This window comes from Lissotriton vulgaris, unplaced genomic scaffold, assembly GCF_964263255.1.
Source record: "Lissotriton vulgaris unplaced genomic scaffold, aLisVul1.2 SCAFFOLD_1082, whole genome shotgun sequence".
Lineage (NCBI taxonomy): Eukaryota > Metazoa > Chordata > Amphibia > Caudata > Salamandridae > Lissotriton > Lissotriton vulgaris.
Genome location: NW_028242115.1, coordinates 42,915 through 69,059, shown reverse-complemented (window position 1 = coordinate 69,059; position 26,145 = coordinate 42,915). Strand labels below are relative to the sequence as shown.

The following is a 26,145-nucleotide window of genomic DNA, read 5'->3' as shown; positions in this document are numbered from 1 at the left end:
GAGGGAGGGCGGTTGTAGGGCCCTTACGCATCTATTCCATGGCACGGACCTCACATTCTCTAATTGCATGCGGGACTACGGCCTGCCACCCACGGAACAGTTCCGATATGCCCAGCTGATCCACTGGGCAACTTCGCCCGGTCTGAGAGAGGCGGCTACGAGACCACCCTCGCCTTTCGAGGCCTTTCTTCTACGGACCGCCACGATGAAAGGAAAGATCTCCTTTTTATATAAGCTCTTGCTTGGCACGGTGGTCTCCCCTCGTCCCCGCTATATGGACCACTGGGAAGGTCAGCTGGGTAGGGACATAGCGGAAGGTGAATGGAAAGGTCTCTGGCGGGACATTAAGACCCACAATCACTCAGCGGATCTAAGAGATGCCCATTTCAAAACTATGTTTGATTGGTACCTCTACCCCTCAAAACTTCATCGCATATTCCCGGCAACCTCGGATCGCTGCTGGAGGGGCTGTGGCTTACTGGGTGACTTTCGCCACATCTGGTGGGACTGTCCAGTCATTCGACCTTTTTGTACCGAAATTTTATCTCATATCAAAGACATGTTGGGATACCCGATTCCGGACTCCCTGTCCTTTGTTATCCTGGGCCTCCGAGATCCATTATTGGAACATCAGACGAAAGCAGACAAACAAATTATGTGGCTTTGTTTGGGGGCGGCTAAGCTAACACTGGCTGCGGCCTGGAAGAGACCGACGGCCCCGGCTATGTCACTATGGCACGCGAAGCTATGGAGGTTGATGAGCATGGAGAAAATGGCGGACATCTTCTTGGGCAACTTTAAGAACTTTATGTTCCGGTGGGGGCCATTAGTCAGGTTCTTTTCGAATGGTTTGCCATCTGCTGTCTGTCCATCGGCCTTACGAGCCCTTCACCTTTTCCAGGTCTAATTGCCCGAGTGATGTGAGTGTGTAGCGAAGAGAGAGAATGTGAGTTGGCGCCACCACCTGGGGAGGGGGGGGGGGGAGGGAGGACAGCGGGGGGGTGGGAAGGGAGCATAGTTGGGGGGGGGTTCTGTATTTGTTGCGGCACTGCATGACTGAGGGAGGAACTTGCCTACCCGGGAATCTCCCGAGACATTTAGTGTAACTGGATTGCCCTTCCTCATGGAAGAATCAGCAGAGATATTGAGGAACGTCTGGCGGTTGAAACCCTTAGCCGTCACTATCTTTACGGACTCCGCTTTTTGCGGTTGGCTGTAGCTCGAGGCTTCTAATGGGTATGTCGGAAGTTCCTGCAAGGCTAATGTTTGTGCTGCTGCAATATTGCAGCATGTTTTTCTCTCTGTCTTTTTCCTGTATCTGTTTCTTCTTTTCAAATACAATAAAAACAACTTTAAAAAAAAATATGTAAGTTATATTTGTGGGGAGGCTCATTTGGTCTACAAATGGGCAATCGCCCTTTGGTGGACATTCTGAATGGGCACAAAGTTAAGAAATTACTGCTAGGCTATCTGTCAACATACTTGAATTTAATTTTGATGTGGTGTATATTCCTGGAGGAAAGAATTGTAAAGCTGATTGTTTTATCAATGCTATCTGTTGTTGACCAAGTGGAAGCTAATGAAGAAGAGGTTGAAAAATGCATAATAGCATTGATTTAGGATGTTGTGTGTGGCAGTGTGCAGGAATGGTGAGACGCTGTTAATAAGAATGTGGATCTTAAGGATGTAATTAAATATGTTTTGTAAGGCAGGCCAAGAGAAGAAAAAATTACATCTGCTTTACAAACGTACTGGAAGGTGGCTGATGAATTATCTTTTGAGAGTGGTGTTCTTGTTAGAGTAGAAAAATGTATTCCTCCTGGGAGTTTCAGAAAAAGAATAATTGAAACCACCCATGCTGGTCATTTGAGCATGACGGCTAACAAAAGATGCATTAGAACAAGGTACTGGTGGCTATCCATGGACAGAGAGGTGGATGAAGTCGTCGGGGATTGTGCTTAGTGTTGCATTAGTAACAAGCACTTGGTGACCTCAGTTCTCAGTTCCTGAGCCTAAAGTTGTAGTGAGTCCGGATAGTGTGTGGAAGAAAGTATCGGTTGATTTATTATTATGTGGGGGGGGGGGTTGAGCTTTTTCATGTTTTTCTAGTACAGATGATGTATTTGGTTGTATTGATGGACCAGTTATCTAGATGGGTTGAGGTTGAAGGTGTGGCTGCCAGTGAACTCAAGTTTTCCGAAGAGGTATTTTATAGGGAAGGAATATCAGCAGAGGTTTTATCTGATAATGCAGTACAATTCACTTCCACATCTATGCAAGTTTATTTTCAGCAAAAATGGCATTAAACATGTACACACATCTTTGTATTGACCTCAATATAATGGAAAAGTTGAAAGATTTAACAAAGTGTTGGTGGAGTGTGTGCAGATTGCCCTTGGATCTGGAGTGGATTGTGCTGATGCCAATAGGGACACTAGTTGGTCTTATCGTACTACTCTGCATTCAGTCACATGTCAGGTGCCTTTTGAGTTGATGAGAGGAAGGTGTGTCAGCTCATGTCTTTGTCTGGATTGGATCTCGGGTGTGATCCACAATGAGTTGCACTTAAAAGCATTGGCTGGAAAAGCCAGAGCTACAAGTGATGCGGTTAGTAGGTTCAGGGTGAGTGAATTGGAGAGTAAGAGTAAGCACAAAAATGCTTTGGAGGTACAGATTGGTGGTTAGGTTCGGGTCAAAGATCCTCTACTGTGAGTCAAGGTTTGTCCAAATTTAGAGAACCCATACAGGTAAAATGGGTTTGTGGAAATTCTGTACAGATAGCTAATGGGCAATGGTGGAACTTGTCTCCTGTGGCGAGGGTTAAGAAAGTTGTGGAGGAAGATGGTGAGAAATCAGTTGGTCAAGAATCTATTGGAAACAAGATAGTTTACTGTTAGACCTGACATCATTGGCTTGAGTCTCTCCTCCATTTTTTCTGTTTGCCTCCACTGTTTTACGATGTTTTGCTGGATAATGCTTTGGGCACTGTACCACTGCTGATCAGTGCCACGGTGCAAGTGCTCCCTATGTTAAATTGATGTATCGATTGAATTCCATGTTTGGCTTATTTGGTTTACTGTCAGTCCCTAGTCTAGTGCACCAGGAGTGCCGGGGCTTGTAAATACAAATGCCGCTCGTGGGCTTGCAGCACGTGTTGTGCCACCCACCAGAGCGGCCTCGTAAAAGAATGTCTACGGGTCTGTCATTGCGAGACCTACGTGCAGTCTAGTACTGTCACGCTGACTGCGCAAGTACACCTACTTGCCAGTCCCTAAACCTTCCCTTAACTTCATGTTAGTCACCCCTATGGTAGGCCCACGGGCAGGGTGCGTTGTAAGTATAAGGTAGGACGCGCCCGACCAAGTTGGCATGTCCTAATAGTGAATTACAGCCATCTTCGTTTTTCACTATTGCGAGGTAACCTGCTCTCCGTTAGTTAGAATGGGCCGCCGGGATTATTAATGCTATAATCCTAGCTGGCTCGGGGAGCATGGTGCAATGTCGAGTTTGGTATCCCTGAACTCGGGGTTTAATTACGCATCCGTTGGTGTGGATGGTTTTTGGACTCTGGCTTTGAAAATAGCACTTTTAGAAAGTGTCTATTTTCTTGTCTAACAATTTCTGGTTTCTGCTGGTTTTGCGTGTGTGTGACAGGAGCTGGGTGGCTCCAGAGGTCTGAATGAGTCAGTGTGGGATGAGTGGGACATTTGCGTTGAGAGTAGGGGGCGAGTAGTTGCTGATAGCCTGCCCTGCCTGATACAATGCTGGCTCCACCTCCTGCCAAGCGGCTGATGGCTCTGTGCCTGCCATGGACGATCCTAGCCCCACCTCCTACCAGGAGGCCAATAGCTCTGCTCCTGCCGGTGACAATACTGGCTCCACCTCCTGCTGGGCGTCTGAGGACCCAGCCCTGCTCAGTGAATAGGCCAGGTGCCTCTGCCTGGCTCCACCCACAACAGACCCAGGATGTTGGGAAATTCCCCTGCATGGACAAAGGGATCAAAGCCGAAAAGGGGTATAAGAGAAGGACCCCTGAACCAAGAATTTAGATCACTTCTGACAAGAAATCCTGAAACCAAGGACAAGAAGCCTGCTGATCCAAGGACTTGCCTACCCCTTCTGCCAGTGTGCTGTTTGCTGGGGGGAATCCTACAGTGCTTCTTTATTTTTGCCAAGGAACCAGGAGAGAGGAACTCTGTGTGTACTCTCACACTTGCTAAGAAAATCTCCAAGGACTGGAAGAGTGCCAGTATCCTGTTGAAGTCACAGGGCTAAAGGTCTTCATCTGCTTAAAGTGCTATTTGCTGGAACCTGTGAATCCAGCACCTCTGAAAGAACCAGCAATCTCGACGTCGCCGAATCCAGCTCGACATCGTGAGTAACGGCTCCAGTGTCCCGCTTCCTCGACGCCGGCCGCCGGGCCCGATCGACGCAGGCAGCAACGCCAGTGATTAGTGAGTTCGGCTCCAGCTCCAAGGGACCTCGTGTCTGCACCGCTGCTGATCGCATCGCCCTCGTGCCCTCTCGACGCCGTGAGCGCTGCTCACACTTGCAACAGAATCATCGACATCGACGACTGCTGAGGCCTGATCGACACAGACGACGCGACGCCGGAGTGCTCGACGCCGCTGATCATCGTGTGCTTCATTTTCCAAGGTACTGTGTTGTTGGGGGGTCAGTGTGACTCCGGGCTCGACGTAGCGCTCCTCGCGGTCGACGCCGAACCTTTGGATTAACTTTGCCTCGACGTCGTGTAACTCCTGTGTGGGTTACATTGTTGCCAAAAACTGTGTTTCCAGGAAGAAGAGTTGCTTTGATACGAAACGACTTTGTGCTAAAAAGAAACTACACTTGAACTATTATTTTCCCTTCCAAGAGTATTTATTAAGATTGTGTATATTTTTGTCGTTATTTGGTCTTGTGCTAAGCCTTATATAAAAATACTTATTTTTATAATACTACTGTGTCGTGTCCATTTGTAGTGTATTCACTTTATTACTGTATGTGGTCATAAATGCTTAACACACAGCCTCTGAGATAAGCCTGTCTGCTCTGCCAAGCTACCAAGGGGGTGAGCAGGGGTTATCAAAGGGTGTGAGCCCCTTGCCCTGACTAGAAAAGGTGTGTCCCTATTTGTCAGAAGTGTATACCTCTGCCAACTAGAGACAGCCGGTTCTAACATTTACAAGTGGAGCAAGGATCTGGTTGTGATACCTAGGAGGAGTTCCCTTGTCAAGAAAATAACCAGAAGATTTATTGACTAATTCTTATAGCTATTTGTCGTTGTACATGTGTAGTTTTGTTTTCTATGTGTGGTCTATGTATGTTGTTTTCCTTTGATCTGGTTTGTTCTTTAGTTAGTGAAGGGGAAGATGTGTAGTATGGTCTGGTGCTGTGTGGAGGTGATGATGGCGAATGCCATATGGGGGTTCTAGAGTTCTGGGTGAGTGTAGAGCAAGGAGGCAAGACAGTTGGTATGGTGGCAGCTCTTGGGCTCTTAATTTCTGTAACTTGTGGATATTACTTGGACATGTACTGGATACCATTGATAAAGATCTTCATAGGACCAAGCTGTGTGTGGTATGGTAATTCCACACTGCCTCCACCCCCTTTCTCTTGATAAGCAGTGAAAAGGAAAATGACTCCTCTGACTGGATGAATGGCCAAAACGAAAATGGCCTAGTACTATGGGGAGAGAATCAAAATGCCACTTACACTCAAGGCACTTCCCGCTCATAGTGCTGCCCCTCTCCGATATCCAGGTGATACTTTACATCATTTCTGCATTCCAGTCATCTATTTTCTTATGGAGTTTGGGCTATTAATCACCAATACAGAGTTTGCATTCTAAGCTGCTGATACTTTATCAGGCCCTGTCCTCACCTCACCGGTGCAGTCACTGGTGCCATCGAGAATCTACTACTGCATTACTCTATTGACTGATTTTTATAAAAAGGCATCTCGCTCCACTAAAGTAGATCAACATGCGGCAGCACTTTTCGGTTCAAAGGTCAAAAAGACTTACCATACCTCTCTAGTATTATTAATGCTATCTCAGCTTCCCATTGCAGCCAGACCAAAATTCAAAACTGTCTGCATCATTGGCAAGGTCCTTCACAGCTCCACTCCACAACACCTTGCTACTATGTTAAAGCGATCTGGTTAGAGCAACCAATCTTGGTATGCAGGAGCGCTGCATTGAGAACCCGCTCACCTTCAAAAGGTTAGACCAGCCTTAACTGGATTTCTTTACCTCAAGCTTTGTGCAACACTCCTTCAGTGGTCATCTTTTAAATCCGAACTGAAAGTCCTTCTTTTTGAAAGACATTTCAGTTAATCTTTCTGTCAGGCATATAGTCTTCACTGAAGCTTGCCTTGAGATTTATCACTCTACTTTGGTGTTGTATTAGTCTTAATTAAGACTGGTACCTATTTACACCTTGTTACTCAGCGTTCGTAACTGATAAATCTTGGGTAATGTTTTACTTCTTTTGTCGTACCTGCTTATATCTTACTACCCAATATTTATTGCTGATGTAACTTCTAAATCTCGATGCAAAGTTCTGTTTCTATTAAGTCCTTAATGCTTAGGAGTAATGTCTCTGCTATATTATATCATATCTATAAATGAATACAGGTGGCCGAACGGCTAGAGCGGATGTGGCCTAATGGCCAGAGTGGTCGACCTCGAAGCTAGGGAATTGAGTTTGAGTCTTTGCATGGATGCTCGGCATCCTGTGATTCAGGGCAAATCACTTAATCTCACTGTGCCTAACAAACAATGATTGTGCCAGTCTCTAACGCTTCTGGTGCTCAAGTAAAACGAAGCAAACTCAATAAGAAAATGGACGGAGTGCTGAAACTTTTCAGACACAGACCCCCAGTCACTATTCGATCCAGCATATGGCTGGGTCTGAACTGGAGGTGCAAAATGAGCAAAAGAAAGATGATGGATTCTATGTCGGGACCGGAGGCTCCGATTATGCTTTTCTCTCTTCGCTTTATAATCCAACCAATTTTTTCAGCAGCCAGAAAAGCATCAAATTTCAATCCTTTCCCAAAAAAGGGGGAAAGAAACACCAATTTACAGAAAAACCAACAGAAAACTCGAACGGGACTACAAATCTCATAGTTCCAAGAGGTATTGTCCCTTAAGTCCATCAACAGTGTTCATGCCATCTACATAGACCCTCCATCTTGGCTGTCCTGCCTCTTCCTTCGCCTCTTTGCAGCCAGTTAAGTGCTCTTTTCCTGTTGGTGTATGCTTTGTTGCCCTGGGCGCTTGTCTGGAATCGGGAAGCACATGGGGGACTGTACTGCATTTTCCTGCTGTTTTGTTACTGTTGGTTGGATCTGCTTTCACAGATTCCCTATCGGCCGCGTGAGCACTCCTTACACGGCCAATGCCGATTGTCTTGCGGTGCTCGTTTGGACCGCTATGGGCGCGCCTGCGTCTCGTTGCTACCACAGCGCGGTCTCCTCAGTTGAGGAGATGCTCTGCAAGAGTTGGACGCTGGAGCCTTGTCCCCTCACTGCCTCACCCTTACGCCCCAAGCGGGGCGTAAAGGTGAGGGAGTCTACATTTCCCGCAAAGGTGAGGGGGGGTCTATATTTCCCGCATTCAGCACCATTAATTCACGCCCCAGCGGGGGTCCGTATTGTGTTGATACCGCGTTTTAATCGCTTGCGGGCAGGTTTGTGTGCTCTTGTGCGGTTGCGCTGGGAGGCGGTTTCTTCAGCGTGGTCAGTTATCTGATGGCCTTCGCGCGCCTGGGAAAGGTACAAGCCTTAGGCAGTTCTTTGACCTGCGTGTTCAAAAGACTTGCAGTCCTTTGGTCAGCCCACATCCTCTCTGGGTTCCCCAGGACCATACATCAAGGTTTTGCCTCTGTGACACTTTGATTAATTTCCAGCTTGGTTGTTAGTTACCCTAGCTGTTAGTACCAGTGGAGCAAGATGTGTAGGAGGAGGTCCAAGATGAGTACCTCCCCTATGATGATGCTTTCTTTGATGCTGTAGACTCCTATTTACCGCTGTATGAATGAGGTTGTGGGGTCCATGGAACAGCGCCTCTCTGAGAGGATTGTACAGGAGTGCACCAAGTTGGCGCAAGGCCATTTACAAGCCCCAGATTCTGCCAGTACTCCCACCCCTGGGGAGGGGTCTCACCCCCAAAGAAGAATTGTCCGGAGGGTGGCTCTGCAGAAACGCAGGGGGTGGACAAGGGTGCATTTGATCGCTTGAAGAGTGCTCTTTTTTGAGCTTAGGTTCCCCCCACTCTTGCCCGCCTCTTGTTCCAGAACCCATCCTGCCCTCCGTGCCGTTTTCTGCGACCAAGGATAGGGATTCCTCCGGGGATTCGAACGATGATGCGGGGTCCTCGCGGGTTTGGCGCCCTGCTGGCTCTTCTGCCTCTCTGCCGCAGGACGATTCGGGTATGCTGAACCCGGATGAAATAATTCATCCAGGGTCAGTGGCCTGGAACCCTGGGAATACGGTGGCTAAGTTTGTGGCCGGCGCCTCTGCAAACCCCTAGAGAAGGAGGCTAGGGGCTGTTTGAGGTCTGAGTGCCCAAGGCCCACTTTAGAAGGGAAGGTCGCCTGCACACCAGAGCTCGACTCCAAGATGGCCACCTTCTTGGACAAGTATATGAAGAACCCTCAAAAGTATTGACCGTTCTTGGCGTTCCTGCCAAGACAAGCTGTTGGACGCGATAGGTCCTTTGACCAAGATATAAGACATGGCGGAGGAGGCTAAGGTGTCAGGCTCTGCCTTCTCCTCAGACATCCTTTCAAATTGGGCGCAGCATGCTATAATATTCCTGGGCAACGCTAACTGTGCCCTTTCGACAGAACGCCGTTATTCCTTGTTAATAAAGTTGGACCCTAAGTTAGGGGACCTGGACTCTTCGGAGGCCGGAGCAGTGGCGCAAGGGGGTCTCTTTGGAGATCCCTTTGTAAAGGAATTAGGCAAATTCGTGGCCACGTTTACTTCACTGGACAAGGCCCAGTCTAGTATGAAGAGGGTTTTCCAGCCCCGGGTCTCAAGGGGCCAGTCGTGGCAGGGGCTGCACGATCAGCCGTGGTGCGCAACACATTCCCAACAGGACCAGGCTCCGGGCGGGGACAATATAGTTCCAACGCCAATTACTCCGACTTTTATCCCACAAGAGGGCAACAGTTCAGAGGCCGTGGAAACTTTAAGAACGTCGGTGGCGGAGGTTCAAATGGTAAGTCCCTTGCCAGTGGCGCACGCCTGTCTCTGCGGTCGTTTTGGCACTCTTTCAAGGGGCTTGGACTAATATCACAACGGATGCTTGGGTCTTGCAGACCATCCGAGGATTTCATATAGAGTTCTACGAAACCCCGTGCCAGCAGTGCCTCCCCCGTGCCAGCTCTTTTTCCATCGCGGATGCACAGCTGGTCGACAGAGGTCTCTGCGTTGCTACGCAAAGGGACCGTTTGTCGTTCCACTCTGCTCCCCAATAGGTTTTTAAGCAACATTTTCTTGGTGTACAACCCTTATGGGGGTGCCATCCGGTCATCAACCTCACGGAGTTCAATGGGTGGTTGGTGTAGCGGCATTTCAAGATGGAGGGGATTCACCTCCTCCGGGATGTTCTTCCGTCCGACTGGATGGTGTGGTTGGACCTCAAGGACACGTACTTGGTGGTCCCCATTCACACACCACATTGGCGGTTTCTGCAATTTTGCTGGAGGGATCAGATTTATGAGTTCACCGCCCTTCCGTTCGGTCTTTCTTCAGCACCTTGGTGCTTCACAAAGGTGCTCCATCCGGTGGTGGAGTTGCTCAGGGTGTCCGTATGATTGTTTACCTGGATGACATCCTGATTATGGCGCAGTGTCCCAGGAAGTTGTTGGTGCAGCTGCATCAATCAGTGTCGCTTTTGCATGACTTTGGCTTTGTGATCAACGTGGACAAGTCCGTCCTCAGTCCGGCTCAGAGCGTGGTTTTTCTCTGGTTCGTCGTCAAGTCAAGTCAAGTCATAACATTTATATAGCGCACTACATACCCAGAGGGTTTCAAGGCGCTTAGGAAGGGGAGGAGGATTATTTGTCAAATATCCACGTTTTAAGCTGCTTTCTGAACGCTAGGTGATTCTGGGTGAGGCGAAGGTAAGCGGGGAGTGAGTTCCATGTTTTGGCAGCCAGGTATGAGAAGGATCTGCCTCCCATGGTGGTCTTGTTGATGCGAGGTACAGTGGCGTAGGCTTGGCTGGAAGAGCGAAGTTGGCGGGAGGGGGTGTAGAAGGACAGTCGAGAGTTGAGGCAGTCTGGTCCGATGTCGTAGAGTGATTTGTGTGCGTGGGTAAGCAGTCGGAAAGTGATTCTTTTATTGACGGGTAGCCAGTGGAGGTCTTTAAGGTGACCAGAGATGTGTTCGTTGCGTGGGATGTCTAATATGAGCCTGGCTGAGGCGTTTTGGATTCGTTGTAGTTTCTTCTGGAGTTTAGCGGTGGTACCTGCGTAGAGGGTGTTTCCGTAGTCCAGTCGGCTCGTGACTAGAGCGTGGGTGACTGTTTTCCTTGTTTCGGAGGGGATCCAGCGAAATGTTTTTCTGAGCATGCGAAGAATGTTAAAGCAGGAGGAGGATACGGCGTTGACTTGTCTGTTCATTGAGAGTGAAGAATCCAGGATGACGCCAAGGTTCCGTGCGGTGTCTGTCGGGATGGGTGCATTTCCGAGGGCTTCCGGCCACCAGGAGTCGTCCCATGCAGAGGGGGATTTACCTAAGATGAGGACTTCTGTTTTGTCTGAGTTCAGTTTCAGACGGCTTTGTTTCATCCATTCGGCGACTTCTTTCATTCCTTCGTGTAGGTTAGTTTTGGCGGTGCTGGGGTCCTTGGTGAGAGAAAGGATCAGTTGAGTGTCATCCGCGTAAGAGATGATGTTGAGGTTGTGTTGGCGGGCGATGGCCGCGAGGGGGCTCATGTATACGTTGAAGAGGGTGGGACTGAGTGAGGATCCTTGTGGTACGCCGCAGATGATTTCAGAGGCCTCGGACTTGAATGGTGGGAGGCGGACTCTCTGGGTTCTTCCGGTGAGGAACGAGGTGATCCATTCCAGTGCTTTTTCTTGGATTCCGATGTTTCTGAGGCGTTGTAAAAGGGTTTTGTGGCAGACTGTGTCGAAGGCTGCAGAGAGGTCGAGGAGGATGAGGGCGACTGTGTCTCCATTGTCCAGTAGAGTTCGAATGTCGTCTGTTGCTGCGATGAGGGCGGTCTCAGTGCTGTGTTTGGCTCGGAAGCCAGATTGTGAGGGGTCGAGTGATTTGTTGGCTTCGAGGAAGGCGGCGAGCTGGTTGTTGACAGCTTTCTCGATGACTTTGGCCGGGAATGGAAGAAGCGAGATGGGGCGGTAGTTTTTGAGTTCGGTGGGGTCTGCTGTTGGTTTTTTCAGAAGGGCGGTGAGTTCAGCGTGTTTCCAGTCTTCTGGGAAGGTAGCGGAGTTGAAGGAGCAGTTGATGACGTCTCGGAGGTGCGGAGCTATGACGGAGTCTGCTTTGTTGAAGATGTGGTGAGGGCATGGGTCTGTGGGGGATCCAGAGTGGATGGAATTCATCAGGCGGATGGTGTCCTCAGTGGAGATGAGGTTCCAGGCGTTAAGGGTGTTAACGGGGGGAAGGTGGTCAGCTGATGGTAGGGTGGGTTGGCTTCCGGGTTGGTTGTCAAAGCTGTTGTGGATGTTTGCAATCTTGTTGTGGAAGAATGAGGCTAGGGAGTCGCAGAGGGCTTGAGAAGGGGTGATGTCGTTGGAGTTGGCCGAGGGGTTGGAAAATTCCTTGACGATGTTGAAAAGTTCCTTGCTGTTGTGGGCGTTGTTGTCAAGTCGATCCTTGAATGCTGTTTTCTTGGCTTTTCGGATCAGTTGGTGGTGAGTGCGGGTGGCGTTTTTGAAGGCGTCCTTGTTGCTGGTGGATGGGTCTTTTTTCCAGGCCTTTTCAAGGGAGCGGCACAGTTTCTTGGATTTCTTGAGGTCGTCGTTGAACCATGAGGCCTTCTTGTTGCCAGGTTTGTTTTGACGTTTTTTCAGTGGTGCTAAGGTGTCGGCGGTTTTGGATAACCAAAGGGTGAGGTTGGAGGCGGCTTCGTTGGCGTTAGAAGAGAGGGCTGGGGAGGTTTGAAGGAGCGATGTGGAGATCTGCTCCGTGGTGATTTTGTTCCAGTTTCTTTGTAGAGTTGGTTGGAGGTGGATGATGGGTTTCGGCTTGTTGTAGGTGAAGTGAACGCAGCTGTGGTCAGTCCAGAGGAGATCCGTAGTGTGGCTGAAGGAGACATGATTGCTGGAGGTGAAGATGGGGTCGAGAGTGTGACCTGCGATGTGGGTGGGGGAGGTGACCAGTTGTTTAAGTCCGAGGTTGGCGAGGTTGTCCAAGAGGGTGGCGGTGTTGCGGTCGTTGATCTTTTCAAGGTGGAAGTTGAGGTCTCCCAGAAGGATGTAGTCTTTGGAGGGGAGCGCGTGTGGGGTGATGAAGTCCGTGATGTCTTCACTGAATTTTGCTCGGGGTCCTGGTGGTCTGTAGAGGAGGGTGCCTCTGAGTGTGGTCTTGGGGTCGATGTGGATCTGGAAGTGAAGGTGTTCGGAGTTAGCGAGGTTGGCGTCAGAGCTGGTTGAGATGCGGATTGATTTCTTATGGACGATAGCGATTCCACCTCCTGTATGGTCGGTGCGGTCCTTGCGTGTGATCTTATAGTCATCAGGGATAGCGATGGCGATGTCAGGGGCGGAGGAAGCGTTCATCCATGTTTCCGTTAGGAAGGCGACGTCTGGAGAGATGGTGTCTAGTAGGTTCCAAAGGTCAATGGCGTGCCTGTGGACCGAGCGGGTGTTGAGAAGGATGCATTTTAGGTGGTTGGGGTCGGGGATCTGTGTTGTGGTCGTAGCGGTGATGTTGTCGGTGCCGCTAAATTTGCAGGAGAGGCAGGAGAACGGTCCATGGGTGCGTCCAGGAGCGGCTTGGACGCAGTTGGGGGCGCGACCGGGGTTAAGGGCTAGGAGGGTGGCGGCATCGTAGGTGATGCGGGGGGATTGGGCAGCGCGAGGGGCAAGGGGTCTGGCGCTGGGCGCGGTCCAGGCGCGGACGGGCGTAGACGGGCTTACCTTTGGCGCACCTTCGGCGCGGATTGGGCGCGGTCGCTGCACGTGGACGCTGCGCGTTAGGTCATTGGTCATAAATGGATGGTAGAGGGGGCGGAGCGTGGGAGGGGCAGCAGCTGGGAGGAGGCGGTGGCGGGAGGAGGGGCGGACCAGGGGATAAACAAAACAAATGCACAAAATGGAGGGTCAAAGGCGATCACAGCCAGGGCCAGCAAATGCACAGCGTAATGAAGCTTTACACGCACGACACAGCTGAACAATTCAGGGTTAATGAAATAAGTAAGGCGACAGTGCGGCACAATAAAATAATTAAATCAGCAGAGCAGCGCTATTCACGAGGTGAAATTAAAACGGCAGTATAGCGCTATGGAGCGATGGTGCAGCGCTAGCAAATGGGTGAATGCAGGGCAATGCAGCGTTGGGAGCAGAGAAATGGAAAAGCACAACGATACCAGCGTGTGGTCAGCTGGAGCGTGGAGGAGCAACCGGGCTGAATGAGGGTCCAGGCGGTCACAGGGAGCTCGGGAGCGAGGACGGGTATAACTCGTGGGTGGGAGGGGCATCAGCTGGGAGGAGGCGGTGGCGGGAGGAGGGGCGGACCAGGGGATAAACAAAACAAATGCACAAAATGGAGGGTCAAAGGCGATCACAGCCAGGGCCAGCAAATGCACAGCGTAATGAAGCTTTACACGCACGACACAGCTGAACAATTCAGGGTTAATGAAATAAGTAAGGCGACAGTGCGGCACAATAAAATAATTAAATCAGCAGAGCAGCGCTATTCACGAGGTGAAATTAAAACGGCAGTATAGCGCTATGGAGCGATGGTGCAGCGCGAGCGTGGATTCAATCAGCGCTTCCTTGAGCCTGCCATCCTGGAAGATGGCCAAAATTCGGCATGAGCTCTGGCAGACCATCTCCAAGACTCACACCAGCAGATTGCCCGGGTGGTGGGGCTTCTGTCCTCTTTCATCCAGGCAATCTTCCCGGGTCCCCTACGCCTTTAGGCACTGCATGGCCCGATAGTGTATCACCTTCGGAGAGGGTTGTCCTACGACAAATTGGTTTGCCTTTCAGCGGAAGTGAAGGATGAGATGTCGTGGTGGCTCACTCACATGGAAGAGTGGAATGGCTGAGCAATTTTCGGGTCCGCTCTGGACCTCGTCATAGAGTCTGACGTCAGCAGGTAGGGATGGGGCACCTGCTGCGGAGAGTTTTCCACAGGAGGTGCTTGGTCTTTAGAAGAGCAGATGTTACTCATCAATTGTCTGGAGCTCCTTGCGGGGTCCTTCGCCGTCCAGTGTTGGACCAGGAACCAAGTGCAGTCTTGTGTCCTGTTAAAAATGGACAATGTCTGGTGTGTCAATCACCTGGGGGGGTCCTCGATCTCAGGCATTGGCGAATCTAGAGAAGTATTTTGGGAATACTGCCTAGCTCATGTATTGCCTTGCCCACTTGCGTAATCTGAACTTATGCACACCACTTACTTACACAAACTCCAACACTCCTCTGGAGGTAAAATGAGCTTTATTAATATCGTAGACGTGGGCAATAAGTCACTGAAGCTAGTAAATTCTTAGGCACCGAGTGAAAGGCAATAAACAATGAATACATATATATATATGCGAGAGAAAGCAGAGATTGTTGCATATATATATATATATATATAATATATTCACTGTAAAAACCATAGGTTATAGACCATATATAGTTAGGGATTAGCATTTACAAAACCTTATTTTACTCACACAAAACCATTGAAATTCGCATATATAGTTTGTTGCACTAACTATATATCGCGCACCCGCAATCCACTGCTGATGATGTCACATATTACATCATTCATGACATGGTCAGTGACATCACTGATGACATCTCATTTGACATTACTGATGACATCATTCATATGATAATACGATGAACATCTTCAGACTCTAATATAACCTTAGATACACTCAGTGTAAACAGACACTCGCAGACTGTCACTCATCCATGGAGTTACTCACACACCTAGTCAGTCATGCAAAGAATCAATCACACCTCCATTTCCTCAACTATACAGTTATACACACAACACCTTACTTATTCAAACATATACTAACACATATTTACTCTCTTATACAATCCCTGATACAAGTTCACAATGATCCATACAGCCACTCACATTCACTGGCTCTTATGCACAGTTATTTATATATGTCAACTCTCTCATGTACTGTGTTTTACATATGTACTTACTTTGACATGTAGCACTGAGATATCCATTCACTCACCAATACACTCATGCACACAGTCAACCGCCCATACAGCTGTTTCCACATGCACTTTTGAACCCATACATCTAGTGAATCAACTGCTCACACATCTATGCACAGTCATACACCTCCCACCCACCCACCCACACACTCAGTCTCCCATACAAATACTTGGGCAATCAATCAATAACCCATATAGTTACTCATATAGCTACTGATCAACACATGCAGCAGTTTACAGAACAACAGACATAATGATGCACAAATTAAGACAGTTTAGTCACTAACCCATGCACTCAGTGAGACACATTTAATCACTCACTCATACAGTCAGTCATGCACCTACTAAATCCTTCATCCAGACACTTATACATGCAATCATTCTTCAATCTGTAAGACATATTTTAACTTTACAGAAACATACAGTCACTGGATGTTGTCATCAGTGATGTCATCAGTGATGTCATTTGAGATGTCATCAGTGATGTCATCAGTGATGTCACTGACCATGTCATGAATGATGTAATATGTGACATAATCAGCAGTGGATTGCGGGTGCGCGATATATAGTTAGTGCAACTAACTATATATGCAAATTTCAATGGTTTTGTGTGAGTAAAATAAGGTTTTGTAAATGCTAATCCATAGCTATATATGGTCTATAACCTATGGTTTTTTCAGTGAATTTTCAAGGTTTTGTAAATGCTAATTCCTAACTATATATGGTCTATAACCTATGGTTTTTTCAGTGAATTTCAATGGTTTTTTATTTGCAAATATCATAAGCTGAAAAATGTATTCTTCTTTTTAAGGAAAAATATATTTTTTATATTTTTTTAATATAATTTTTTTAATGCATCTGCCAAACACTGACCTCTTAATAGTGCACTGTGGTGGAAATGATTTTGGCACTATGACTGGGGTTGGTCTGGAAATGCTTTTAAAGGACACCTTTTGATCAATTGATGACACTTTTTCCACAAACTGCCTTGGTATATTGCAATATATGCCAAAGACAGAAATGGAAGTGGTCCAACCAATTTTGTCCACATTTTGAGAAAGCACGGAAACATGTGAATAAATCTGTTTCTGCTTACATGAGAGACTATGGAATGGGTTCAATATACAACAATAACTTGCGTTACAACATGCAAGATATCTACAGAGGAGATGGTGTGCACTTCTCAGATGAGGGGAATAGAATATTCCTCCTAAATTTAAGACTGTGCATTTGAACCTACTTAAAGGTACCTAAATCAGCCACAGAACCCAATAGCTCTTTTCTGTGCTACCCTACCTATGATCATTCAAAACGTTTTTTTTTTCTTACTTTTTTAACTATTTTTCACCAAAGTACGCTCCCCGGTACGCTTCCCGGTGCGCGTACCGGGCGCTCCCCATGCAAATTTTTTTTTTTTGCCTATATGGGCGTCCTAAGCCCCCCTCAGAAAACCTAGAGGGTCAGGAAGTGTCTACCGTGCCCCCTTCTACCCATTCCGAACATTGTTTGCCCTCCATCTTGTGTCTCAATTCTACCGAAACTCAAAATGGAGGACTCCCGTAACGCTGCCGGTACGCGTACCGGGGCGCGCACCGGGAAGCGCTCGCTTAAAAAAGGTGGGAAAGTAATTTACAGAAAAACCACTGGAGACACTTTCATCACATATAGAATAGGCCCTACTACATAGCAGTCCCTACCATTTACCCAAATTTGATGGAATTCCATTGAGACATTTATGCTGTAGGCATGACTAAATATCCTGAGGTAAATTACATGACCAAAACACATATGAAGTGTTAGAATTGACAACCAATTAAAATGTTTCATTTTCTACTTTTATTTCATGACATTTGATTGGTTATGTACCTGAATATATATAAAGAAAGAGAGAGAAACACAGCCATTTTGACTACTACTTCCTGAAGTACATTTCAAGAGCATTTTCACTGACAACTTAAACTTCTTTTTGAAAGGTAAGATGTTATTTTAAAAATTTGAAAGGAGAACTATGTTATGCACTTTAAATTAATTTGGGAAAACGTTTTCAGATAGTTATATACTGGCCCTCTGTAAGAGTTAGACATTGAGAAAGGCTTGTTTATTATAATTATGGATTGATTTAGGCTTCTGTGGTATAATTATGAATTTACTTAGGCTTCTTCACAGGCACTTTTTAATAGTTCTACTTCCTGCCTGAAACCATACAGTGCCCAAAGATAACTTCTCTGTTATAAACTCACAAGTACCTGTCTGAACTTAAACCCAACAGTCCCCTATCTCTACTGATATATTTATTTTTTATGCAATTTACAGCAAGAAAATGGAAGCACAACAGAATGAAAATAAAATGTCATTTCAAATTAAGATTGAAAACAATCCTAACGAAGAAAAAGAAGAAATAGACTTTTTGGATGACACTGTAGACGAAGAATTAATTAAATGTGTTGATGAATGTGAATCATGGAATGAAAAGGAGGACATACCAGATGAATTAATGTTACAAATTCTTTTAGATTTTGAAAAATCAGAACCATAAATTTAAATTTTATAAGTCAAAATTGTTTGGGACATTATTCTTTTTTTTTTTTTATTTGAAAATGCTGAAAAAGTACCCCAAAAGATATAATATAAAGTGAGACTTAAAATATACTGTGCAACTTTTTTGTGTTACATAGTAAGTTTGCTCATAGTTACTTCCTTTCTCCCACTATATTATCTCCAATGTGTATTTAACATCTCTTTTTCATCTCCTGCCTCCATGTTGTTTCTGCTTTCCTGACCGACTATGGTATGAATTCCATATACCACAATAACTTCTGAAACAACATGCAAGATATCTACAAAGGAGACGGTGTATATTATTTTTTGACTCTGCATTGGTACCTACATGTTGCTACTTTAATTAAAAAAAAAACAACAAAATGAACAATCAATAAACATACAATATTTGAAAAGTCTATCATTCTTTTTTCCCCATAGTACGCTCCCCGGACCGCTTCCTGGTGCGCGTACCGGGCGCTCCCCACGCAAAAAAAACGATTTTTTTTTTTTTTATTTGGCCCGCGGGGCCCTTTTAAAGCCCCCACATCAAACCTAGGGGGTCAGGGAGGATCTACTATGCCCCCTTATGGTCATTTCCCCCTTTGTTTTGGCCACCTCTTGTGTCTCGATCCTACCGAGACACAAGATGGCGGCCGCTCCGGACTGCTTATAATGTTTACAGACACCCGAGAGCCAATCCGCTTCTCCTCGCAAAGTTCCGTTACGCGTCTGGTACGCGAACCGGGGCGCTTACCGGGACGCTGTCACAGATATATATATTTTTTTGAACCTAAAATACTCAAAATCCACTTGAGCACATATCTTGAGACCTAGCAAAGGCACATCGGACTACCAGTCCCTACAATTTTACCAAATTTGGTGGAAATCCATTCAGCCGTTCGAGCTAAAAGTGAGTCCAACCGCCCTATGGTAAACTCAATGTTAAAAACACGTTTTGGGACCCCCCTTTTTTCTCGGCCCCCACTTCAAGAAACCCCCCCTAACTTTCAGGGGACGCTCAGAAACAAAATGTGCCATTTTCCTAAAAATTTCAGCCAATTCCATCCTTCAACGCCAAAGTTATTCAACATAGAATTTTCAGAAATCCCTATTCAAGAAAATCCTAGCTATATATACCTACTGGCGACCGCCAGTAGGATGGATATATATATATATATATATATATATATATATATATATATATATATATATATATATATATTTAATGTACAAAGCACCTCACTAGATGCGTCTGCACTGGAGTCTTCAACATCCCTGGCCAAGCACCGAAAACACCAAGTCGGGAACCCTGTACAGACTTGGGCACAGGAAGTAATCTCTCCGGGCACCAAAGTCGACCTGTGAGTGTGTCCACTCCAAGACTGAGTTCCTCAGCTCCACCCCACAGACACCGCTTTTATAGTTAAATCAACACGTTTGAGAAGCCTCTAGTAGGCGTTCTCGCCCATCTATCCATCGTAGGTGCTGACCACATCTCCGTCAGATCCACCCATACAGACCTGGCCAGATTCTGTTTGGGTGCTCCGCGGCAAAAGACATTCCGTTCCCTATCTCTGGCCTTGGAGAGCCTTGCACAGCACATCCTCCCTCTGTCCTAGAGATGAGCATAGAATGCACCAAAACAAACGCAAGGTACAAAACAACCTCACGAGATTTCTCGCACCAGCTTGTACTGGTTTACGTGAAAGCATCTTTGTTACTGCTGAAGTGTAACTACAGGGCAAGCAGCACAAATGGAAGTGGGATGCAACAAAATGGAAGATCAGAGCATCACATGGAATCGAGGTCAACATGCAATTTAGCACGTGTAAAATGGCGAATGCAGTACAGCTCGTCATATCTTTGTGGCGGTGGAGTATCTCTCGGGGTGGTGGATTGGCATTCGAGACATCTAGTCGATTCCAGTCAATCGACTGGATGTCCCGGTCTTCCGTTGGCTGGCGGGTGTTTGGGGACAGTTTACAGTGGACCTTTTTGCATCCCGCGCTTCTTCAACTGGAGGCTGGACCCTCTCGCAGGAGCCACCAATGCGTTCCTTCAGGATTGGAGCCCGGAGAAGGGTTACGCGTCTCTTTCCCCCCCCCCCCCCCCCCTTCACGATGAGCATGCAATCAGCTGCTCAGATCCGCCGTCAGAGAGTGGAGGTGGGGATGGTGACGCCGTATTGGAGGGCCCAAGTTTGGTATCCGGTTCTTCTGGAACTGATTATCCAATCCTACTCCCACCCCCCCCCCCCCCCCCCGATTTCCTCAGCTCCTTCTGAGTCCGTATGAGGAGCAATAGCACCTAGTCACTGAGGGGTCTCTCAGCCTCGTTGCCAGGTGGCTTTCAGGCAGCGTTGGTTGCTCCCTGGCCTTTGAAGATCAGCCTAGGAACTCTTATCCAAGACCTGGGCAGACAGCAACTCAAAATGTTATCATTCTGCCTGGCCGAAGTGGATGCGTTGGTGTCTTAGACGTAGTCTGGATCCCATGGTTGCAGGTGTCGTTCCCATCTTAAATTGTCTGGCAGAATTGGCAACAGGTGGGTTAGCGTATCGCTCTCTTAATACTATTCATTCTGCAATTTCGGCGGCTCATTGCCCGGTGGAAGGTGCTCCAGTAGGGAAGCATCATTTTGTTTGTAAGCTCCTGTGGGGCATCCGTCTTTCATTGCCCCTGGAACTGCGTTACTCTGTCCTGTGGGACATCAATTTGGTTTTGAATCTCTTCCTGTCTTGGCAGCCCAATAAATAGCTCTCTTTGAAGGAACTCTCGGCCAAGTTGGCCATGCTCCTTTGCCTGGTCTCTTGTCGGAGGGTTTCGGATGTCTGCGCATTGGACATTTCAGCAAGGGATTTCTCTCCTGATGGGGTGACGTTCACGGTGGCCCGTCGTACTAAATCGTTGTCACTGACAATTTCATACCCAGCTTTTTCAGATACGCCTAAATTGTGTGTCGTGAATTTTCTTTAGGCATATGAGGATTTAACTCAAGAATTCTGCCCTCTGTGCGAACGCTAACCTCTTATTGCCTTAAGAAAACCACACACAGCAGTCTTCTCACCCACTATAGCTCGGTGGGTGCGTTGGGTCATGCAAGAGGCGGGTATCGACACAAAACAGTTAGGTGCTCATTCAGCCAGAGGTGCAATGGCTTCTAAGGCTTTTTCTCTAGGAGCCCGTTTGGAGGACCTGATGTGTGCCGTGGATTTGTCCTCTGATTCCACCTTCAAAAGTTTTATTTCAAGCTAATCATGGAGGTCACTCAGTTGGTGGTAAGCAAGCTTTGTAGTAGCATAATCGGAGCGTCCGGTTCTGACATAGAATCAAAATTTGCCTAGCATAGTAGCAGTAAGTTTCAATTCTATTAAGGACACAGAGGCGAGGATTATCCCACCCGTAGCACGAACGTGTGTGAGCCTGCCTGTATGTGCGTAAGTAATATTTTTTTTTGTTGCAATATTTACAGTAGTTACTGATGGTATTGCTAGTGTTACAGACTGGTGGTTTGGTTGTGCTTATAGTGTTGACACAGTAAGGTTGTCCATGGTGACCCCTTACGTTGACTTTGTCTCTTTTAGGAAATTATGGTGCAAAACAGGGCCAGTAACGATGTTGCGTGCTTCACGCGAAGAAAGAGGAAGGACAGCCAAGATCTATGTAGATGGCATGAACACTTTTGATGGACTTATGGGACAATACCTCTTGGAACTATAGGAATTGTAGTCCCGTTTGAGTCTTCTGTTGGTTTTTTTGTAAATTGGGGTTTCTTTCCCCCTTTTTAGGAAATGATTGAAGTTTGATGCTTTTCTGGCTGCTGAAATTATTGGTTGGATAATAAAGCGAAGAGAGAAAAGCATAATCCTCGCCTCCGTGTCCTTAATAGAATTGAAACGTACTATTCCTATACTAGGCACATTTCGATTCAACCCAGATCTAATCGTGACTGGAGGTGAGTGTCTGAAAAGTTTCAGTGCTCAGTCCTATCTTATTGCGTGTACTTTGTTTACCCTCAGTTGGCAGAGTATGCCCAGACGTGGGTCCCTTGCTCACTTTCCCACTGTATTCCAGCTAGCCTGGCTGATGAGGGGTAAAACCCCCAAACTGTTCCCAGGATTCTTGTTTCCTGTCCAGGGAAGACCTGGCTTCACTGGGAGTGAGGGTCTGAAAAATATAAACGCTCCATCCATGATCTCCTTGTTTACTCCTGTAAAACGCTCAGATATCCTTGGGCAAGTATATACTATATAAAACAAAAAAATGTTTAGATGTATTTAATGCTTAACCTGTATTTCTTCCCCCTTATGAGGGGTTCAGAGGAGGATCTAGTATACTCATTGCTGCATTGTCTGGATGTTTTATCACTTCATTTTGGATCTCGTGAATGATGTTGTCTTTACATAGGTCATCCTTTGCCAATGGCCACCCACAGCACTTGACTCTATAAAGGCAACTTCTCGCTTGGTTTAGCGAAAGACGTTTACACCATGGTGAGGAACCCTGAACCAAAACCCTGAAGGCAATATTTTTTTTCATGTCATCTTTCCAAACATATTCAGGACTCCAGTGCCTCACTGGGCCCTACGGTACAAAAGGGGGTGGTGATGGACAGATGCTCCGTCCATCACCACCCCCTTTTGTACCGCTTTTGGCCGCCATAAGTGTGGCAGGGTATGCTCAGACGTGAGTCCCTTGCTCACTTTGCCACTGGATTCAAGCAAGCCGGGCTGAAGAGGGCTGGAATGCCAGAAACCGGTCCTCGGAAGCCTGTTTCTAGTCCAGGGAAGACATGGCTTGGCAGTTCGGGCTGGACTGTTCACATGAGGCACAAGGTCAGACTGATTTGCATATAGCCATGTCTGAACTGGGGTGGCAGAGTGGGCTAAAGAACGGTGATGGATTAAACCCAGATCTTTTGACTGGGTGTGAGTGTTTGATTGATTCAGATGCTCCGTCCATCACCACCCCCTTTTGTACCACTCACTGGGCCCTACAGCACGCTCAAGAAGAAGGTAGGACATAAGCTTTTTGCCACTGTAAACCTTTTTGCAAGCACTTCATTCAATATCTGTGTATATAGACAACAAGGAGATTTTCAATTTTAACCAGGGAAATTGGGCGCGCACCAGTGTGTCCGCACAGGTAGAGAGCACTATCAAGTGATGGGTGTAGGCAAAAGGGCGAGCGGTAATCTCGCAAAACCGCCCAAAGTTGGACCCCGGGGATCCACACAAACAATAGAACAGCAATGCCCCTGCACTACACAATAGTGTAACACTTTACAGTAATGACATTTATGGCAACAGATGATCAGTGAGTACACATCCACATTTTCAGAGTGACTGTAAAAGGATCAGTTACTCCAGGTTCAGGTACAAGAGTTCCGTAAAAGAAAGAGAAATGTTCAGTTCTTGGTGTAAAGTAATAGGTTTATTGTTCCTTTGTTAATGCCAACACGTGTTTCATCGCAGGGAACCTACTGCGAATCTTCAGGGCTTCATAAGAAAGTATGCCAAATTGTGTCAGATGGGTGCGCAAAGTCCGTGTCAGGACGGAATTCTAATAAGCAACACCGTGTAGAAAAAGGAATGTAGCACGCTGCCCGCGTGTTCGCGGAATCTGGGTAGGGACAAACTGGTTCGGTTTTTAAGTGTGTCTATGACCGGGAGGAGTTGACGATTTTAAGCAGGGTCTCTGGATAAGGGACAAGCATTTCGTGAAGGCGGGTACACCTTCTTGGTCTAGAACTCCCTCTTGTGTTTCCCGGTGCCGTTTTCCGATGACGGACCGGAAAACGGCACCGGGAAACACAAGAGGGAGTTCTAGACCAAGAAGGTGTACCCGCCTTCACGAAATGCTTGTCCCTTATCCAGAGACCCTGCTTAAAATCGTCAACTCCTCCCGGTCATAGACACACTTAAAAACCGAACCAGTTTGTCCCTACCCAGATTCCGCGAACACGCGGGCAGCGTGCTACATTCCTTTTTCTACACGGTGTTGCTTATTAGAATTCCGTCCTTACACGGACTTTGCGCACCCATCTGACACAATTTGGCATACTTTCTTATGAAGCCCTGAAGATTCGCAGTAGGTTCCCTGCGATGAAACACGTGTTGGCATTAACAAAGGAACAATAAACCTATTACTTTACACCAAGAACTGAACATTTCTCTTTCTTTTACGGAACTCTTGTACCTGAACCTGGAGTAACTGATCCTTTTACAGTCACTCTGAAAATGTGGATGTGTACTCACTGATCATCTGTTGCCATAAATGTCATTACTGTAAAGTGTTACACTATTGTGTAGTGCAGGGGCATTGCTGTTCTATCATTCAATATCTGTGCACTCCTTCTGCCCAAACAGTTATTCATGCATTTTAATAACTAATTTTTGGGTGGTGTCATATTTTTCACCTTCATGCTCAGTAATCCTAGAGTTGTGTGCTTCATACAGCGCATTTACTACGATTTTTATATTCTTATTTTGTTTCTCCACCCCTCCCCCTCTAGCATGTACCATGTTTGCTCGAGGAAAGTCAAGGAGATCCACTTTGGATGGTGTTAGATCCCGGGGCTCTGCATTTGTGGAAACACTACAAAGGATTGGCTACCCTAAAGCAGCGGACCTTGAAGGAAATAGTTTTGATTGGCTGTACGAGGACCTAGAGTCTGCACACTTCCTCAACTGGTTCTGTGGTTTGGATGAAAGCAATGTGGTGTCCCAAACCAAAATAAAAGCGTTCCAACAGTTGCAAGCTGCCAAAGAGACCATAATGGTGGAAGAGGAGTTGGAACAAGCTGTGTCGAGCTGGCAAATGTCCATGATCAGCAGTGCTGTGGAGGGATGGGTTCTGGAGAAAGAAGTAAAGCACCTCCGATGCCTCAAGAAGCGGCAAAATACTGTATTGGCCAAGGTACAAGCTTGCTGCTCCATTCAGGCATATCAATCCAACTCTCTAAATGATTGTGTGAAAAATGCTGAGACGGATTTGAGAAAGCTTAACCCTAAACTGGGAGATGAAAATATCAAGCAAAATGAAACCCTTTCACAAACGAGTAAAATAATCCCGAAGCTGATACCTTGGCACAATGAATACTGCAGGCCCCCAACCACACCACTTCTATTCTCCGAGAACAATCTATCTCAGTATAACCGCCTAGAGGATACCTGTATGAAAGCTGTGACAGAATATATAACGCTAGTGAAGGAGGCAAGCTTTAATGCTGCACCAATAAAGGAGGTAACAAAGGAAATGCTGGAATGTAGCACAGAGAACAAAGAAGACCTGGAACAAGAACTCCTACAGCTAGAAAAGAATTATGTCCGCAGATTGAGGGAGCATCTCTCCCTTGAAGCAACCGAGCAGAGAACCTCTACTGGACTGAAGTATGCTGAAGAGTTGTTGGGATCACTTAGCAGCCAGGTAAGTCCTCTTATTCCAAGCCATTGTCCTACCAAATTGAGCTTGCACCACAGTTTTCACCTGTGCCATCTAAGTTTCTGTGTGGATGAAACCTTACTAGATTCATCCAACAGGAAAGGCATTAGGGGGGTGCAAGGAGTGCATAGTAATATAAAGACAAAAAGTTGGGTTAAGAACGTGAACATATGATCCAGACAGGGGGCCCGATTCACAGAACTAACTTAAGACAAAATCCTAAACTTACTACCATTTTGGTATTCACAGAAGGCACCTACTCCTTTTGGTATTCACAGAAGGCACTTACTCATTTCGGTATCCCCAGAAGTTAGGAGTCCTAACTTTAGGACTCCCAAATGCCGTCTGTGAATACCGAAAGTCTTAGTTAGGATTTTTCTCAGTTTAGGAGTGGTAAAGTTAGGACTCCTAACTTTGTGCGCAGTTCGGACAGCCCCTGGCTGTCCGCACACGCCCACCGCGACGCGGGACGGCCGGGGGCTGTCCGACCCATCGAAAAGGGTAAAAGAGGTATGAGATGATGCTGGTGGTGGAGGGAAGAGTCTAGAAAGGGTATTTTTGGGGATCATAGTAGTGGTATGGGTTTTGGAATGAATGAGTGTGGAGGTAGAGGATATATTGATAGAGGTATGGGATGAGAAATAGGTTAGTGCATTGGAAAGCACTCCCCCCACATATATCCTCTCAGGTGTAGCCCCCGCCCTTCTCCAAAAAGACCTGAAGAAAAACCCAAGAACAAAAGTCACCTTGTAAAAAATGCACTTGCCCGACTAAAATGTTTTGTTTGA

The 26,145-nt window shown here is 46.8% G+C and overlaps 1 protein-coding gene across 1 annotated transcript; it reads left to right on the top strand.

Moving 5' to 3' along the window:
- Positions 1-24,436: 24,436 nt before the first annotated feature.
- LOC147669063 (HAUS augmin-like complex subunit 3) lies at positions 24,437-25,342 on the top strand (the record flags this gene model as incomplete). Its single annotated transcript, XM_086948251.1, has 1 exon — positions 24,437-25,342. A coding segment is annotated over exon 1 (906 nt), but the record flags the coding sequence as incomplete, so codon positions are not given.
- Positions 25,343-26,145: the final 803 nt, after the last annotated feature.